The sequence below is a fragment of the Eretmochelys imbricata genome, chromosome 12 (genome assembly GCF_965152235.1).
Source record: "Eretmochelys imbricata isolate rEreImb1 chromosome 12, rEreImb1.hap1, whole genome shotgun sequence".
NCBI lineage: Eukaryota > Metazoa > Chordata > Testudines > Cheloniidae > Eretmochelys > Eretmochelys imbricata.
Window position 1 is genome coordinate 6,350,203 of NC_135583.1, and position 20,174 is coordinate 6,370,376.

The 20,174-nt window shown below is 44.5% G+C and overlaps 1 protein-coding gene across 7 annotated transcripts in view; it reads right to left on the reverse strand.

The window, feature by feature from the left end:
• ZDHHC1 (zDHHC palmitoyltransferase 1) overlaps positions 1 to 20,174 on the reverse strand; it is a 63,537-nt gene that overhangs the window by 31,170 nt on the left and 12,193 nt on the right. For 6 of the 7 annotated variants that reach the window (XM_077831368.1, XM_077831367.1, XM_077831364.1 and 3 more), the window contains exons 2-3: positions 7,290 to 7,508; positions 397 to 572 (exon numbers count right to left, since the gene is read on the reverse strand). In XM_077831368.1, coding sequence (XP_077687494.1) covers positions 397 to 572; positions 7,290 to 7,508 — 395 coding nt within the window. Of the gene's footprint in view, positions 1 to 396; positions 573 to 7,289; positions 7,509 to 8,963; positions 9,018 to 20,174 lie in introns of those variants that run through there. The other variant, XM_077831363.1, reaches the window with a different exon arrangement.

Consider the following 20,174-nt stretch of genomic DNA (forward strand, 5'->3'; position numbering starts at 1 on the left):
AAAGAATCATAGATTCCAAGGCCAGAAGATACCACATCTAATTTGACCTCCTGTATAACAGGCCAGGGAATTACATGTTGACTCCTCGTTGTTTTTCCTAATACAGACTAACACGGCTACCACTCTGAAATCTGGGATTCAAGTAACACAGAACTAAACCCAATACAATCTCTCCCCCAAAACAGGAGCTCAATTGAAAATACAGTAGAAACACAGATACACATGGTGGAGAGCTCAGAAGTCTTTATGGTCATGAGTTTGGAGATGAGCACATTATGCTCAGTTTGCTATCCCAAAGTCACATCCCTAAAGACTTTAGGGTACCCATCCCATCCCATCTTCTAACTCTGATGAAGAAAGAAAAAAGAAGGGGGGGTGTTTCTGGGTGGTACTTACACATCCACATCACAGACATGGCAGTGACGGTTTTCGATGACATGAGCATGTTGGTTACGGCTGAAAGTGGCCAGCTGCCCTAGGTACTTATTCTCTCGCACATTGGCGTCAGCTGGATCAATGGAGACTGCAGTGAAATGAACCACTAGGTGGCAGATAAAAAACACTCCTGGACACTGAAGTACATTGTTAAGGAATGGCTCAGAAGATTAACTCTCATGCTTATCATCAACAAACTAAATCCAAACAAGCAAGAAATTTATGGTCTACAATTAGAAAGTCTCATGCAGCTGATCACAGTATCACTCAAAAATCTGCTCCTCATTAAGACTGAGAGTTGCCTATCTCACCCCCAATAAGTCTTTCTCCAGGCAAACTTAGCTAGGTCTGAAGGAACAATGCTTCCTGTGATCTTGTGAGGGAGTACTATTACCTTTCTGTTACAGAGATTTCAAGAAACTTAATTTTTCTTGCCAGTAGCTATCCTTCTTTGAGTGGATTTTCGACAGGTTCCCCCCAGGGTGCCACCTGAAGCTGGGGTACCACTGAGCCCTCTGACCCACCAGCCTTTGCTCCCTCTCACACTGTGTTGTTGTGACAAGCTGCAAAGCCCTCTAGCCTGCCCTTTCACCAGCATCCACACAGGAAGGGACATGCCCAGCTGCAGTTACATGCAGGCTCTCTAACCACCAGTTTCCCAGCCTAGGACCCCAGAGCAGTACCATCCTACCCTGGTCAAATCTGCCCAGTATATGTGTTTAATACCCGGTCCGCCTCTCCCTAAATGTGAAGAGAACAATGCACACTTGTGGTAACCAAGCAGAGATTTTCCCCAAGCACTCCAGTCAAAGCTCACTGATTTAGATTAAAACAAAAACAAGTTTATTAACTACAAAAGATAGATTTTAAGTGATTATAAGTGATAGCAAACAGATAAAAGCAGATTACCTAGCAAATAAACAAAAAAACACAACCTAAGCTAAATATACTAAATAGATTAGATATGAATTAGCAGATTCTCACTCTGAGAAATTATACAAGCAGGCTGCAGATTCTTAAGGGGCAAGCTGCACTTGCTTTACACCTTGGAAGCCCCAGGTCTTTCATACACAGGCTAGAAATTCCTTTAGCCTGGATCCACCACTTGCCCCAGTTCAGTGTTTGTTCCTCAGGTTTACAGTAGTCTTCTTGGGTGGGAAGTGAAGAACCCCAGATGATGTCACTCCCTGCCTTATATAGCTTTAGCATATGGCGGGAACCCTTGGTTTCAAAGCTTGGTTCCCAAACCAGTTTGTGGAAAAATACTGACATACCAAGATGGAGTCCAGAATCATGTGGCCTGGTCACATGTCCTTATAGAGTGATGGCAGCCATTATTTAGAGGCTGTCTGAAGTATTCTCCGGAAGGCTCACTAGGTGGGGGATAAGATTCTCCCAAGGCCTATTGTTTTTCCTAATGGCCCATTGTCCTGAACAGGCCCCTCCCCACCCACAATTTAGTCTGAAAGCATCTTGTCTAGTGGGCATTACCCAGGTGTAACTACATTTGAAGTACAGCTACATAGTCAGTATTTATAACTTCACATACAAAAATGACACATGCATACGAATAGGTCAATCATATTCAGCAAATCATAACTTTTCCAATGACACTTCACATGACTTATCTTGCATAAAATACACCATAATTATGCTATAATCATATAATAATATCACTATGAAGAATATGGGGTGCAATGTTACAGGATTGTCCATCCATGTCCACACTTCTGAGTCCATGCATTCCTTCGACATCTATACCAAAACCCTCAGAATAGGAATGACCAATTAGGGTCACATGTATGCTCCCTCACAGATCCAAACTTTCAGAATGAAATTAAATAAAAGAACTGTGACTCTGATGCCGCCAGTTCCTTTTGCTTATTCAGAATTACTACAAAAGATTGGGGAAGTTGGGATCTATACAGATTATCTACTTGAAGAGCCACAGTTCCTAGAAAGTAACTTTCCATTCTGCAGCTATTGTCTCCAGATCTCCACTAGAGTACTGGCTATATCAATTCTCAAAGGAGATGGGTCTTATTATGGGGAGGGAGTTATTGTGAGTGCTGATTAAGTAAATACTGCTCTTCTTCATCAGATGCAGAATGTCTGCAAATTATTTTATGCAGTATAGTTGTAGCCACGTTGGTCCCAGGATATTAGAGAGACAAGGTGGATGAGGTAGTATCTTTTATTTGACCAACTTCTGTTGATGAGAGAGACAAGCTTTCAAGCCACACAGAGTTCTTCTTCGGGCCTGGGAAAGGTATTCTGATAGCTCAGTGGTTTGAGCATTGGCCTGCTAAACCCAGGGTTGTGAGTTCAATCCTTGAGGGGGCCATTTAGGGATTTAAGGCAAAAATTGGGGATTGGTCCTGCTTTGACCAGGGGGTTGGACTAGATGACCTCCTGGGGTCGGTCCCTTCCTATTCTATCAACAGCAATAACAACAGCCCCAGCCCATCTCAGCAAACTTCTTCTCTTTTCTCCCCAAACGAAAGTAAAACAAGGGAGGGATTCCTTCTAAAAACTTTCTCTAGCTAAAGAGGAAGGAAATACGGGATGCTGTTAAAAGCATTGTAAGTTAACACAATGGATAACTATTTACATACGAAGTTATCAAAGAGATGAGAAGTCAACAGGGAAGAGCACACAGGAAAGAGACGCCGCTGGGGTTTATACTGTGTCTGAGTACAGACAATGAACTTTGGGGATATAAGAAGAAGGAAAGAACAAATCTCATTATCCTGCAAGAAGTAAACGGGCAGTGTGTTTACATTTGCAAAAACAGGATCTCAGCCAATCTTGGTTGAAGATGCTGCAGAAAAGGATTTGAATGAGGTAAGTTTCTTTAGACAAGAGAGTTACTTGTTAGTTAAGTTTAGTCTCTAGAAAGCGTGTTATGATTTTGTTTTATATATAACCATTTGTTTCCAATTTCCTTAGTTACTCTCACTTGAATCTTGAATCTTTGATAATAAACTTGCTGTTTTCACTATAAATATACCTCAGTGCTGTGATATTAAGCAATGTGCTGATCCTGAGTTGAATCATATAAGCTGGTTCATACACTGTCCCTTTGGGGAGAGCAGACCTGGTACTTCGGTGAATGTTCAGTCAATAAGGGGCTGAACATTACAGGGGGAACACTTCAAAGGGTCTCAGGGACTGGGGTGCACCTATTGTTAACCTGTAAGGCAAAGTAAGGGCTGGCATAGCCCAGAGCACAGTGCTTGGGTAGTACGATGGAATGCACCCCTGTATTCACACCCAACACACTACTGTAATAATCTTTGTTGAAAATATGACTTGCAAGGTATCAATTGAAAACTAATAACTTGCTGGTCAATATTATCATGGTGAAAAATGTATGTAGCAACATTATATGTAAAGTTATTAACATAAACTGAAACCATGACTGAAGTGTGTTTACCAGGCAAGTCTGGGAAGTGAGTAAACCTGTTTCTCAAAGATAAAGGACAAGTTGACGCACCCAGCCAGGTGTCATCAAAGCTAATGGACCATCACCTATCAAGTGGCCATTCTTTGGCATGGAAGAGGGGGAGACAAGAGACAAACAGATTTGCATTTTAGCTTACATAGGTGAAAAGAAACAGCGTAACACCTCTTCCACACCAGACTCCATGTCTCCTTGCTCTCCGCTGGGTAGAACTTAATCTAGAGGTCAGTCTTAGGAAAATGCATTTCAAAGGAGGACTAAGCTATAAAAGTGTGGGGCAAAAACACCCCAAGTTATGTTTCCCTGTCCATCTCTCTCTTTTCACCGATGAAGACAAAAGAAACAGCCACTGGACCTTGGAAGCAGATCCTGGCCTGAGAGTTTTGTCAGCAATGTACTGAAAATCTGTGGTGAGAACACCACCTGAAACCAAGTCTGCTTTGTTAAGTTTAGTATTAGGAAGCTTTTTATCTTTCTTTTTCTAGTAATCATTTCTGACTTTAATGCCCTAATACTTGAACTCACTTAAAACCTAAAATCTTTGTAGTTAAATTAACTTGTTTTATTCTTTAATCAAAACTAATCTAGTATTGTGAACTGTGTGGGAAACTCCATTTGAGATGGGAAGCTGTTGTATCTTGATCCCTAGACTGTCCGAGAGAGCTGGACAGTGCTAAACACATGTTTTTGTGGAAAATCCAGAACTGGGAGTGTGTTGGGGTCACCCTGCATGTGGTAACAAAGGCTGATGGAAGCCAAAGTACAGCTGGACTGTGCTGTCAGGCTGCAGTTACACACAGGCACTCAGGGTGTTACTTGAAAGCTGGAAGGGTGATTTGTGAACAGCCCAGATGGGAGCTACAACAGCAAAGCACTGTAAGGCACCCAAGTTTGCAGGGTGAAGAATTGTGTGCAGATCGCTGTCTATTCCATGCTGGAAAAAAGCTAGAGGAGCTAATAGGCTGGTGGTGTCAGGGAGCTGACACCAAGTTAAGCACAAGCAAGACTCCCACATGCTGAAGGCAAGGGGGTAACAAGGTGACTCATAGTCCTGGGTACTCCGAGAACCATCACAGACTGTGACTGGGTTATGTTAACATCTTTGACTCTTTGGGCCCATATATTCCATCTAAATTAACACAACAGAGCCCATTGTGCTGGGAGCAGTACAAACAAAAAACAAAAAGACAATCCCTGACCCAAAGAACTTGCAAGAAAAGACCTCAAGGTAGCAACCTTATGTGTCTCTGTAGCATAGACATTTCTCAGATGTACTGTGGAATCTGCTTTGAACCTTGTGGGTGGAATGTGTTCCAAAATGCTCAGGTAACTTTAACACATGCATTTGTATGCAAAATTTGATCTGTGTAGAGAATCTCTGAGCAAAGATAGTCCTGGAATCATCTTCTAGGTTTTCTATCACATACAAAGACGTGAACAGGATTTTAGTCCTACAGAAGGCCATTTGTACATTAGGACTATGTAGTCTAGGCTCCACTGGTAAAGTATGCTGTTTATGGAAAAATACAAGTTCAGGTGAAAAACAGATACAACTTAAGCACAAACTAAAGATGTGGGCATAAGACTATCTTCTTTACAGAACACTTTATAAGCAAGTTCAGGTATTATAACTTGGATCTCACTGATCCATTGGCTGATTTTATTGTTACTAGGAAAGCTGTTCTCAGGGACAAATGATATACAGAACATTTACCCAAATGTTCAAACAGAGAATTGGCAAGACCTAGATTCAAGTCTCAACAAGGAGGTGATTCACAAATAGAAGAGAAGGTAGAAATTAGTTCTTATAGAAATTTTTTGATTGTAGGATGTCTGAACACAAAAGATCTTTGAATAGTGACTGGATAAGTTGATGATACGGACACCACATAAACTTCTACATTTTGGTTTTGGCTTAACCAGTCAGAGTTAATAAATATTTCAGGATAACAGAGATGGGGCAGGTGATGGAACTTGAATGCAAGGACACGTTTACCTAAAGATATTGATCTATCTGGTGCAACCTTAAATATGGTCTTGTGTCTGCTCCATCATAATACAGAAAATATTCAAATAACTCTTCCTTAACACTCTCATTATGGAAAACAGGAAAGGTTACTAATTCAGCAGAACCTGCCCTGTCACTCACTTACTTCTACTGCATCTGTTCCATGGATAAATATTTATAGCAGGGATTCCCAAACTTTTTCCATGGTGTGGGCCAAATTTAAAGAGATTGTCTCCTAACAGACCGTTCCTCCAACACCATATGAAGTGTAGATGTAGCTGTGTCAGTCCCAGGATATTAGAGAGACAAGGGTGAGGTAATGTCTTTTATTGGACCAACTTCTCTTGGCTTGAGAGACAAGCTTTCGAACCACACAGAGCTCTTGAACAGCTGAACAAGAGCCCTGTATGGCTCAAAAGCTTGTCTCTCTCACCAACAGATGGTGATCAAATAAAAGATATTACCTCATCCACCTTGTCTTTCTGTTCCCCCAACATTCACATTTGAATATACTAACTCCCCTCCCATTAATAATCATATAACATCCTTTGGGCAACTATAGCAATTACCTGTATGGAAAAATAATATGAGGAAACTAATGCATTTGTAGCTATTTTTTAACATGATTTAACAATTGGAAACAAGAAAAGCCAACACCATATAACTAGCCATCTTTCTGCAGCTCACCAATAAATGTTCCTCATGCCAGAGTTTGAGACTCTCTGATTTTGTAGAATCCCACAAATTTATGTGGCACTATTCAAAATACAAAAGAGGTGAGGTCTGTCTCTGATGAGCTTGCAATCCAATGCAAACAAATATCAATACAAACATGGGATAGCAGCTCATAACAAGAGAAATGTGCAGATATCCCTGGAAGAAAGATCAGCACAGGAAGTCTTCATGAAATAAATGAATTTTAAAGAGGGATTTGCAGAAGGAAACAGAAGCTATTCCACGCACAGGAGGCAGCATGAGTGAAGTCAAGAAGACAAGATTAGGAGAAGAGACAAAAGGAAGCACAGGAATATAGGGAGTGCAAGACGAAATGAGAGAGATATAGGCAATGGCGGAGATGGGAAGAGCCTTGGAGGTAAGGACTACTAGCTTCAATGTAAAAAGTATAGAGATAGGAAGGATAGAGCAGAATGGTAATAACGTAATTAAAGTAGTGGAAGAGAAAGAATCTCAAAAGAAGAGTTTTATATAGACTAGAGGAGAGCAAGCTGGTAGTTATCATCTCAAGGCAGGAGATGACATACAGATGATTTCAATCTCCAGGGCTATCTACAGTACCTAGATAAACTTAAAAATACCACCATTGCTCCATTATAGTTGAAGGTGTGTTTGTGATATAACATTAATTGTCAGTTGAAAGGATACAATGTATCCAGCAGGCACCCAGTGGTGAGGCAAGAGAGGCACAAGGATTCCGAAACCAATCAGAGCAAAGAAGAGATATAACAGCCAGGCAATAACCTGGAAGGGATGTAGAGGCCAGCTCCAGCCATTCTTTCGGGCGTGCTGAGATTGGACCTCAGCCGTTGTTTCACCCACCTTTTCTGGAGCTGTCTTATTAGGAGGTTTGTTGCAGATGTTCATCTACAGAGAGCAGGAAAAAACAACAAAAAGGTAATCCTAAGGAAAATCCCTTTCCATTACACTTGGCATTCTCAGAAGGTATGTCCAGAGATTCCAAGGCCAGAAGGGAACTATTGTGATTATTTAGTCTGAACTCCTGAATAACACAGGCCATTGAACTTCTCCCCAAAACATTTGTAGAGCAGACCCTTTAGAAAAATAACTAATCTTGATTTAAGAATTGTCAGTAATGGAGAATCAACCACAATCCTCAGTGGATTGTTCCAATGGTTAACTACAATTTACACCTTATTTCCAGTCTGAATTTGTTTAACTACAGCTTCTAGCCATTGGATCGTGTTATACCTTTCTCTACTAGACTGAAGAGCATATTATAAATATTTGTTCCCCATGTAGATACCAATAGATTGTAATCAAGTTATCCCTTACCCTTCTCTTTGTTGAGCTAAATAGATTGAGCTCCTTGGGTCTATCACTATAATAAGGCATGTTTTCTAATCCTTTAATCATTCTCATGGCTCTTCTCTGAACCCTCTACAAGTTACCACCACCCTTCTTGAATTGTGGACACCAGAACTGGACACAGTATTCCAGCAGTGGTCACACCATTGCCAAACCCAAAGGTAAAATAATCTCTCTACTCCTACTCAAGATTCCCCTTTATGTATCCAAAAATTGCATTAAATCTTTTGGTCACAGCACTGGTAGCTCATTATCCACCACCATCTCCAAATCTCTTTCAGAGTCACTGCTTCCCAGGATCAAGTCCCCCACTCTGTAAATATAGCCAACATTGTATGTCTCCAGATGTATAAATTTACATTTAGCTGTATTAAAATGCACATTGTTCACTTGCACCAGCTTACCAAGCAATTCACATTGCTTTGAATCAGTGACCTGTCCTCTTCATTATTTTCCACTCCCCCAATTTTTGTGTAATCTGCAAACGTTATCAGTGTATTGGAAAATGTTACCGTAATGGAGCCCTGATCTTGGGTCCATTCTCTTTGTAGCTGGAGCTCTCAAACCTAGAGAGTTCTGTGAGGATGAGAACTTCTTCACACCAATCAAAGATTGCTTTGTTAGACTTTATAATTTTTCGTTATTAGTTTTTACTAATATTATTTTAATAAGTTTTAAAACATCACACTTCTGAATATAAAATAATTATGTTACCAAACACCTCTCCCTTCATTCTGATTTATTTCCCTGCCCTACTTGTGAATGAGCTGAATATGAATCAAACGCTAATCAGATTCCTAGCTTGTATGGAAGACAGGCCAACCAGTTCAGAGAAAACAAGAATCCGTTTTCCTCCCTCACCATTCACTCAAACCAAATAATCAAACTTGTTCAAAGATTTAATTTTTTTCTCTTAGTCATTACTGCTTCCTTTGCCCCAAACCATGGTGATTGCCACAATTCCATGGTATAGTCGACACCGAATAATAATACCTCCTGCAACGAAGTGAAATCTGCCTTCGTCTTCAATCAAACAGCCTGTTATCGGTTTCCAAAGCTATCACAGGAAAGTTAGGCCTGGTCTGCAATACAAAGTTAAAAGAAAAGGAGTTCTTTTTGCGAATACAGACTAACACGGCTGTTACTCTGAAACCAGTACAAAGTTAGGTCGACGTAAGCTGCCTTGCACTGACCTAGCTGTGCCTGTGTCTTCACTAAAATCTGTCTCCCACCGATGCAAATGCCCTGTTACAGCACACAGTAATACCACCTCCCCAAGAGGCACTGAGCCATGGTTGATGTACTGATGCTGATGCAGTGTGAGTGTAAACACTGCATTACCCATGTTGACCCTAACAGTCCTCCAGCAGGTGTCCCACAATGCCCGACTGACCGTTCTGATCACAACTGTGAACTCCACTGCACAGGGGTCATGGAGACTGGAATGCCCCCTAACCCCTTTAAAGACCTGCATATTTTTCAAATGCCTTTTTCCTGATTCCCAGCTTGGCGAGCACACCTAGCAGTTCTCCATTGTTGTATGCAACTGCCCAGCTGACCATGACAACTACATGCTCCAGACACACTCCAGCTTGGAGCAGACAGGAGATATTGGATCTCCTGGAACTGTGGGGAGAAGAGACTGTGCAGGCAGAGCTACTGACCAGCCACAGAAACAAGGATATCTATGAGCAGATTGCACGGGGGATGCAGATGCAGGGATATGTCAGGGATCCGCAGCAGTGCTGTGTGAAACTGCAGGAACTTCGGCAAGCATACCCGAAGGCCTGTGAAGCCTGTGAGGCCAGCCAATTCAGTGCCAATCCACAGACCTGCCCCTTTTACAAAGAGCTGCATGCCATACTTGGCAGAGATCCCACCACTACCGCACACACCTCTGGGGATACTTCTGAGATGTCCATGCCACAAGCTCCTGGCATGAACAGCAAGAATGAGGAGGTGGAAGAGGAGGAGGATGGGGGACATGCGGCTGGGGGAGTCCAGCTATGCTGTGAGCCAGGACCTGTTTGAGACTCCACTGCAGTCAAGCATGGGTGAGCCCGATGCAAGGGAAGGAACCCCAGGTAAGTGTTTAATTGTTTTTTCCATTATAATGATGTATTGATGGTGCCCCCAATTTAACAGGACATGATAATCGAGCTTTCATTAATTTACTCGTACTAGAAGAGGTAGTGATACAACAAAGAAAGGTGGAGTTGTTATACGCTTTTCATTCCCCTGTTGAGTTAGGCAAGGAGGAACATGCAGAGTAGTTTGTTTATGTACATAGGGATGTCCCTTGAATCCTCCAGAGAGATCTCAATGAAACTTCCATGGAGGTTCTCTGCAATCCTCTCCTGACAGTTTCTAGGGATGGCAGCCTTATTTCTTCCTCAACGGTAGGACACTTTCCCAGGCCAGTTGTCAAGGTTCCTTCCCCACTCTGAACTCTAGGGTACAGATGTGGGTACCTGCATGAAAGACCCCCTAAGCTGATTCTTACCAGCTTAGGTTAAAAACTTCCTTAAGGTACAAACTTTGCCTTGAACCCTATGCTGCCACCACCAAGCGTGTTAAACAAAGAACAGGGAAAGAGCACACTTGGAGACGTGTTCCCCACAAAATATCCCCCCAAGCCCTACACCCCCTTTCCTGGGAAAGGCTTGATAAAAATCCTCACCAATTTGCATAGGTGAACACAGACCCAAATCCTTGGATCTTAAGGGCAATGAAAAAGCAATCAGGTTCTTAAAAGAAGAATTTTAATTAAAGAAAAAGTAAAAGAATCACCTCTGTAAAATCAGGATGGGAAATACCTTACAGGGTAATCAGATTAAAAACATAGAGAATCCCTCTAGGCAAAACCTTAAGTTACAAAAAGACACAAAAACAGGAATATACATTCCATTCAGCACAACCTATTTTACCAGCCATTTAACAAAAGGAAATCTAACGCATTTCTAGCTAGATTACTTACTAACTTAACAGAAGTTCTGAAGAGCATTCCTGATCTGTTCCTGGCAAAAGCATCACACAGACAGACAGACAGACCCTTTGTCCACCCCCCGCCCCCAGCTTTGAAAGTAACTTTTCTCCTCATCGGTCATTTTGGTCAGGTGCCAGCGAGGTTATCTTAGCTTCTTAATCCTTTACAGGTGAAAGGGTTTTGCCTCTGGCCAAGAGGGATTTTATAGTTCTGTATACAGAAAGGTGGTTACCCCTCCCTTTATATTTATGACACCAGTCGTCAATAACTTCGGCAGGCACCATTGCAGTACACAGGCTAGAGACCTACAGGCCCAGGAAGCTTTGGGATGCCAACAGCAGCTGTGCTCTCTGTGCCTTTGTTACCCTCAGGCATGAGATAGCAGCAAAAATCACCACCACCTGTGGAAAACAGTGCAAGTATTCAGTACCATTGCCCTATACTCATAGTTTAATCCAACCAAGCAATTCCCTGCTCATTTCCCTCATACCTGGAGGGCCATCATTACCATGGCTAGTGCTATGAGTAGCACCGCACTGAAGCACTCTGGAGCAGAAGTGTCAGTAAGTATGTCTTGTTTAAAACTTTAGGGGAGCAAGGGAAGGGAGTTCTGAATATTAACTTTCGCTTTCCGTAGTGACTCTATTGACAAGGATAGCTCTGTATGTTGCGGCCTTGAGGCGTTCCCCCTCCACACCTGTGGAATGCCTGAACCAGATAAAGAGGAGAAAGAAAAGGACTCAGGATGAAATGTTCAGTGAGACCCTGCAAGCCAGTGCTGCATCAGACTATGAACAGAGATCCTGGAGGATGAATACTGCAGCAGACTGTATGAAGAAAGAAAGAGCAGACAAAAGAAAGACCCAGGAGCCAGAGAGGAAGATGCACCAGAACATAATGGGATACCTCCACCAGCAAACACAGATGCTGCAGACTCTTGTGCACCTACAGGTTCATCAATCACTGGCTCACCTCCCTTTGCAATCTATCGGAACTCTATTACAGCACCTCCCTTTCCTTCCCCCCTCCCAACATATCACATGGCATCAGGGGCTGCAGATCTACACGTACCACTCACTGCAGGAGACATTAAGGACAACCACAGCTTCACATACAGTGATTTGTGAAAGCCTCAGTAGCTGTATGTGTAGCTATTATGGACAGAATGTTCTTTCCCCTTGTTAAGTTCTGTTCCAGTAATATATAAAGTTTTTAATGCATCTGATTTTAAACTGGATGGATTTTTCTTTGCATTGGTTTTCGTACTGAATAACATTCTATTATTTGGAAAATAATTCATCTTTATTAGTTCACAACATATGCTGTGGAGTGCTTAGCAGTTCTGAATGCACCTACTTACTTGGTACTGCACAGTGTGACAACTCATTGGCTCAGTAAGAAACACAGTGTAATAATCATAAATGTACAGCAAGCACCACCAAATTAACAGGTGCACTGACACTGTTATAGTCATAGATGTATACCAAGCACCACACAATTTGTAACAGGCCAGGGAGAGAACACTACACCACAATGCATTACTGTGACTCACTGTTAAAGTGCACTTACAAAATCTCCCTGAGCAGTATAGCTGTCAGAAGTAAGGCCCTCAGTTGCACCTGCTCAGTACTTCTGATGCCCTAATGAGCCAGCTAGATTGCTTGCCGGTCCACCCTGCTTGATTGGCTGAGGAAGCCAGCAGACTGGTTATTAAACCTAGCAGCAGCAGCTTACTGGCTGCTCAAAGCACACATCCACAGACTCTGCCTTCCTGAGCTCGCCTCTCCAAGCCCTGCTCCTGCTTTGCTCCTCCATGCTCCAACCCACATCCTGCCCTGTACTCAGTCTTGTTCCAGCCTTGCTCCTGCATCAGAACCACCCCTCCTCCTGCCTTTCCTGATACCTGATAATCCAGTTCTGACCCTCTGCTTTGACTCCTGACTCCGACTGTCTCTCAACCCTTGGCTCTGGCATTGGGACTCCGATCACTAGGCCCAACTCCCATGCTGACCACGAGGCCCAACCTGCCTGCATACAACCGGGTCCACTGGGTGTCTAGCTGTTCAAACACAGCAGACACTCCACGTCCACCCTCCACTGCTGCAGCAACTTTTCTCCCTTTGCTTCACAGATACTATGCAGGACACAGCAGGCAGCGATAACCACTGGGATGTTTCTTTCACTGAGATCCAGTCTTGTGAGGAAACAATGCAAACGTCCCTTCAATCGACTAAAAGCCATTCAACTTCATTCTGCCCCTGCTGAGCCAGTAGTTGAACCTTTCCTTGGTGTGATCAGGATGGCCGGTGCATGGCTTCAGAAGCCAGAGGAGCAAGGGGTAGGCTGGGTCGTCCAGGAACACTACTGGCATTTTATCATTGCCAGTGGTAATGTGAAGGTTGGGAAAAACTGTCCCTGCTTGCAGTTTTCTGAACAGTACTGTGTTCTTAAACATGCAAGCATCATGCACCTTCCCTGACCAGTCCACACTGATATCAGTGAAGCATCCTTGGTGATCCACCAACATTTGCAAACCATAGAAAAGGAGCCCTTTCTGTTGAAGTATTTTGTGGCAATGTGGTCTAGTGCCAAAATGGGGATATGCGTGCAATCTATTGCCCCACCGCAGTTCAGGACCCTCATTGCTGCAAATCCATCCACTATGTCCTGCACATTGCTGAGATTCACATTCCTGTGTATCAGGAGGCAATTAATGGCTCTGTACACTTGCATGACAACACCCACGGCAATGGATTTTCCAACTCCAAAATGATTTCCCACTGACTGGTAGCAATCCAATATTGCAAGTTTCCACAGTATGATCACCACTCACTTCTCCACTGAGTGCAGCTCTCATTCTGGTGACCCTGTGCTGGAGGGCAGGGACGAGCTCAGCACTCAGATCTAGGAACGTGGCTTTGTGTAAGCCAAAATTTCTGCAGCTACTGCTCATCATCCCAAGCCTGCATTATGATGTGATCCCACCTATCAATGCTGCCATTTTTCAGGCCCAGAAGCAGCGCTCCACCATCTGCAGCTGCTCCGTGAATGCCATCAACAACCTTGAATTGGTTCTTGCTTTGTCACACAGCAATCTACCCTCCAAGAAATTGTCATTCAGTTCTTCTTGCGGATCAGCAAGATTATATGTCCTCTACTTCAACATTCATGACAATAGTGCAGAGCTGGGCAGGCTCCATGGTGGACAGCAAGGACAGCCATGTTGGTTCATGGAATTTTTTTAAAAAGGTATGAAAATTATGGGATATAAATGGTATTATGGGATGGAGACAGATGCACACTGGGAAATTACCCCTTTCTACTAGTCAACCCTGTGCAACTCATTTCTGCTCCCCCCCTCCCCCATGCATTGACAAAACTTCCCAAAAGACAGTGTACTGGACGGAGGTAGGTTGCATACTGGGATACCCACACATGGTATACCGCACTGTGCATCAACACAAGCACTCCTGGTGAGTACACGCAGCGCCAACACAAGGAGTCAAGTATGCATGTGCACAAGTGATATACTAACTCTGGCTGCTTTATGCTGATCTACCTTGCATCGACCAAAGTTTGTAATGTCGACATGGCCTTAATCTGACTCCAACTCTTCAAAAAGAAACCAAGTTACTGAGTCTAAGGAAAATGAACATTTTTCTGCAAGGAGAGATGTCATGTTCTACAGTGCAAAACCAGACCACTGAGGGGTTGTGTCACCACCTACCCTATAACATTGGGTGCCCCACAATGCTTTGCTGCTGTAGCTCCCAGCCTGGGCCGCTCACAACCAGCCTACCAGCATGCAGGTCACATCCTGACTGTCTGTGTGCTAGACAGCCTGGTTCAGCAGCTCTGACCTCAGCAGCCTGTCTATAGCCACACAGCCCCACTCTGGCTTACACCAGCCTTGGTTACAACCAGCAAGATGACTCCAACACACTCCCAGTCCCAAATTTTCCCAATGATTTCTAGATACATTTTACTTCCATTAGACACTAACCAATTTATTTGAGCATACGCTTTCGTGAGCTACAGCTCACTTCATCGGATGCATAAAGTGGAAAATGCAGTGAGGATGTTTTATACACACAGACCATGAAAAAATGGGTGTTTATCACTTCAAAAGGTTTTCTCTCCCCCCACCCCACTCTCCTGCTGGTAATAGCTTATCTAAAGTGATCACTCTCCTTACAATGTGTATGATAATCAAGATGGGCCATTTCCAGCACAAATCCAGGGTTTAACAAGAACGTCTGAGGAACAGAACTACTAGCCGTCACCTTCAGCCCCCAACTAAAACCTCTCCAATGCATTATCAAGGATCTACAACCTATCCTGAAGGACGACCCATCACTCTCACAAATCTTGGGAGACAGGCCAGTCCTTGCCTACAGACAGCCCCCCAACCTGAAGCAAATACTTACCAGCAACTACATACCACACAACAGAACCACTAACCCAGGAACTTATCCTTGCAACAAAGCCCGTTGCCAGCTGTGCCCACATATCTATTCAGGGGACACCATCACAGGGCCTAATAACATCAGCCACACTATCAGAGGCTCATTCACCTGCATATCTACCAATGTGATATATGCCATCATGTGCAAGCAATGCCCCTCTGCCATGTACATTGGTCAAACTGGACAGTCTCTACGTAAAAGAATAAATGGACACAAATCAGATGTCAAGAATTATAACACTCATAAACCAGTCGGAGAACACTTCAGTCTCTCTGGTCACACGATTACAGACATGAAAGTTGCGATATTACAACAGAAAAACTTCAAAACCAGACTCCAGCGAGAGACTGCTGAATTGGAATTCATTTGCAAATTGGATACAATTAATTAGCTGTAGCTCACGAAAGCTTATGCTCAAATAAATTGGTTAGTCTCTAAGGTGCCACAAGTACTCCTTTTCTTTTTGCGAATACAGACTAACACGGCTGCTACTCTGAAACTTGGCTTCCATTGTTTCTAATCCCACAATGCTTAATTTACATAGGAGACCACCAGATAGCTGTGACATTCCCTCCTGCCTGGGCAAACTGTACAGTATCTAAAATCAATGAGTATCCATAATTACTTACATAATGTTAATACATACACTTCACAATATTAATCAGTGTGTCAGCTTTCAGAAAAGACATCATTCTATATATTTTATAATACTGTAAGGTATACAATCAGTTGATTCAGTTGCTTATCATTCTTCCTCCTCTACCCACTTAAGAAAGGAAGAAGTCTTTCAAAACTTGTTGTAAGGTAACGTTAATTGGTTAGAAAAAAGAAAATTAATATTAACATTGATTTGGCAATTTTTTAAAAATCAACAGAACTTACAATAGTTCTGAAAGCCACCTGAATGCACTAGTGAGGGGAATGTGAGTTGCATTTCCTGCAATGGACAAAATCATCTTGCTGGAAAGCTTCAGTAAAATAACAGCTCTTAGTGAGAGAGACATCAGCACTATCCAGAGTTCAGGAAATACCAAAACAGGGACAAGACGGGAATTGCTAAAAACTGTTTCTAAGGCCGGGTATACACTACAAATTTACATTGGTATAGCTACACCACCCAGGAGTGTGAAAAATCCACACCCCTGAGCGATCCTCCGGTGTAGACAGCACTATGTCAACTGGATGGCTTCTCCTGTCGACATAGCTACTGCCTCTTGCGGAGGTGGATTAACTATGCCAGGGGTTCTCGAACTGTGGGTCGAGACCCCAAAGTGGGTTGGGACCACATTTTAATGGGGTCGCCAAGGCTGGTGTTGGCCCTGGGCCCCAGCAAATCTGAAGCCCAAGCCCCACCGCCCAGGGCTAAGGTTACATGCCCTCCACCTGGGGGGGCTTCAGCTTTGGCCCCCCCGCCCAGGCGGTGGGGCTTGGGCGGGCTCAGTCTTCGGTCCCCCCTCCTAGGGTCGTGTAGTAATTTTTGTTGTCAGAAGGTCACGATGCAACAAAGTTTGAGAACCGCTGAACTACACGGATGAGAGAAGCTCTCCTGAAGCATTACAGTGACACAGCTGCAGCGGTGAAGATTTTTAAGTGCAGACCCGCCCTGAGATACGACAGAGTCTTATTTAACCACCTGTGCTTATAGAAGTAAACCCTGCAGTTTTCCTTTAACAATAGGATTTAACAGCAACATGCAGTGCCCACATGCTGTTTTTGAGTTCCCAGAGATAAGCACAAGACAGGGCACCACCAGTCCAGCCCAATGTTCATAGGACATTAATACATCCCCAAAGGCGCTCAGTGGTTGACACTGGCACCCAGTTTGGTCCAGAAGGGCAGGAACTAAAAAGTAGCAAATCAAATGAGCTGCAAGTTTAACTTATTTATTTACTCACTGAACTTACTTGGTTTAGGATTTTCAGTGATATTTCTGCCTAGCATCCCAATTAAACTGTGAGGGTGGAATGAGCTACAAGAGGTCAATGAACGTTACAGAGCACAGACTGTGGGAATGTCTCTTAGCTGTGCAATCCCAATCCGAGCTTTATTCCTGATGAGTACATGGTGCACTAGAAATATTTTGAGAACTGTTCTAACATCTAATACTAGCAGAACAGGGTGCGTGTAAGGGTATGTCTACACTACGAAATTAGGTCGAATTTATAGAAGTCGAATTTTTAGAAAGCGATTTTATACAGTCGATTGTGTGTGTCCCCAGTTAAAACCATTTAGACCATTAAGTCGGCGGAGTGCATCCACAGTACCGAGGCTAGCGTCGACTTCCGGAGTGTTGCACTGTGGGTAGCTATCCCACTGTTCCCGCAGTCTCCACCGCCCATTGGAATTCTGGGTGGAGATCCCAATGCCTGATGGGGCAAAATACATTGTCGCAGGTGGTTCTGGGTACATGTCGTCAGGCCTCCATACCCTCCCTCCCTCTCTCTGTGAAAGCAACAGCAGACAATCGTTTCGCGCCTTCACCGTCACCGTATGTCTCCTGGGTGCTGGCAGATGTGGGACTGCGTTGCTACAGAGCAGCATCTCATTGTCTTGTGGCAGCAAACAGTGCAGTACGACTGGTAGCCGTCCTCGTCATCTCTTGGGTGCTCTGGCCGGCCTTGGTCAGGTTGGTCGGGGCACCTGGGCAGACATGGGTGCTCCTGGCAGATCTTGGTGAAGTCTGTCGGGGGCGCCTGGCCGGACATGGGTGCTCCTGGCAGACCTCGGTAAAGTCTGTCAGGAGCACCTGCTCATAAATGGGAGTGACGCAGATCATTCTCTTCTTTAAGTTTTGTCTAATGGAGATTCCGTCCTGCCTGGAATATTGGCAGAGGGATAGCTCTCCCAGCCAGCAGCACCGTCTGCTGCCAGACTACCCCTCCCTCCCTCCAATCGTGAAAGCAAAGGGCGACAATCGTTTCACGCCTTTTTCCATGCGGGCGCCATATCATCATCCACCCGCTGCTTCTGCTGCCACTCTGCTCTCCTGCTCACACCGTACCACGGCAAGCATGGAGCCTGCTCAGATCACCGCGGCAGTTGTTACCGCTCTAAACATGATGTGCATTATCATGCAGTATATGCAGAACCAGAACCTGCAGAAGCAGGCAAGGAGGCGACGGCAGCGCAGTGAGGAGAGTGATGAGGACATGGACACAGACTTCTCTCAAAGTATGGGCCCTGGCAATTTGGTCATCCTGGTGGCAATGGGGCAGGCTCATGCCATGGAACGCCAATTCTGGGCCCGGGAAACAAGCACAGACTGCTGGGACCGCATAGTGTTGCAGGTCTGGGATGATTCCCAATGGCTGCGAAACTTTCGTACGCGTAAGGGCGCTTTCATAGAAATTTGTGACTTGCTTTCCCCTGCCCTAAAGCGCCAGAATACCAAGATGAGAGCAGCCCTCACAGTTCACAAGCGAGTGGTGATAACCCTCTGGAAGCTTGCAATGCCAGACAGCTACCGGTCAGTTCGGAATCAATTTGGAGTGGGCAAATCTATGGTGGGGGCTGCTGTGATGCAAGTAGCCAACTTGCTATCAAGGGTAGAGACTCTGGGAAACGTGCAGGTCATAGTGGATGGCTTTGCAGCAATGGGATTCCCTAACTGTGGTGGGGCGATAGACGGAACGCATATCCCTATCTTTGGACCGGACCACCAAGGCAGCCAGTACATAAACCGAAAGGGGTACTTTTCAATTGCGCTGCAAGCACTGGTGGATCACAACGGAAGTTTCACCAACATCAACGTGGAATGGCCGGGAAAGGTACATGACGCTTGCATCTTTAGGAACTCTGGTCTATGGGAACGGCTGCAGCAAGAGTCTTACTTTCCAGACCAAAAAATAACTGTTGGGGATGTTGAAATGACTATAGTTATCCTTGGGGACCCAGCCTACTCCTTAATGCCATGGCTCATGAAGCCATACACAGGCACCCTGGACAGTAGGCAGGAGCTGTTCAACTCTAGGCTGAGCAAGTACAGAATGGTGGTAAAATGTGCATTTGGATGTTTAAAAGCACGCTGGCGCAGTTTACTGACTCGGTTAGACCTCAGCAAAACCAATATTGCCATTGTTATTACTGCTTGCTGTGTGTTCCACAATCTCTGTGAGAGTAAGGGGGAGATGTTTAGGATGGATTGGGACGTTGAGGCAAATCGCCTGGCTGCTGATTACGCACAGCCAGACACCAGGGCGGTTAGAAGAGCACAGCAGGGTGCGCTGATCATCAGAGAAGCTTTGAAAACCAGTTTCATGGACTGGCCAGGTTACGGTGTGAAAGTTCTGTTTGTTTCTTGATGAAAACCCACCCCCTTGGTTCACTCTACTTCCCTGTAAGCCAACCACCCTCCCCTCCCCCCTTTGATCACCGCTTGCAGAGGCAATAAAGTCACTGTTGTTTCAAATTCAGGCATTCTTTATTAATTCGTCACACAAATGGGGGGATAACTACCAAGGTAGCCCGGGAGGGATGGGGGAGGAGGGAAGCACTGGGTGGGGTGGGGGAGGAGGGGAGGACGGAAGGACAAGGCCACACTGCACTTCAAAACTTATTGAACGCCAGCTTTCTGTTGCTTGGGCAGTCCTCTGGGGTGGAGTGGTTGGGTGGCCAGAGGCCCCCACACCGCGTTCTTGGGTGTCTGGGTGAGGAGGCTATGGAACTTGGGGAGGAGGGCAGTTGGTTACACAGGGGCTGCCGTGGCGGTCTTTGCTCCAGCTGCCTTTCCTGCACCTCAACCATACGCCGGAG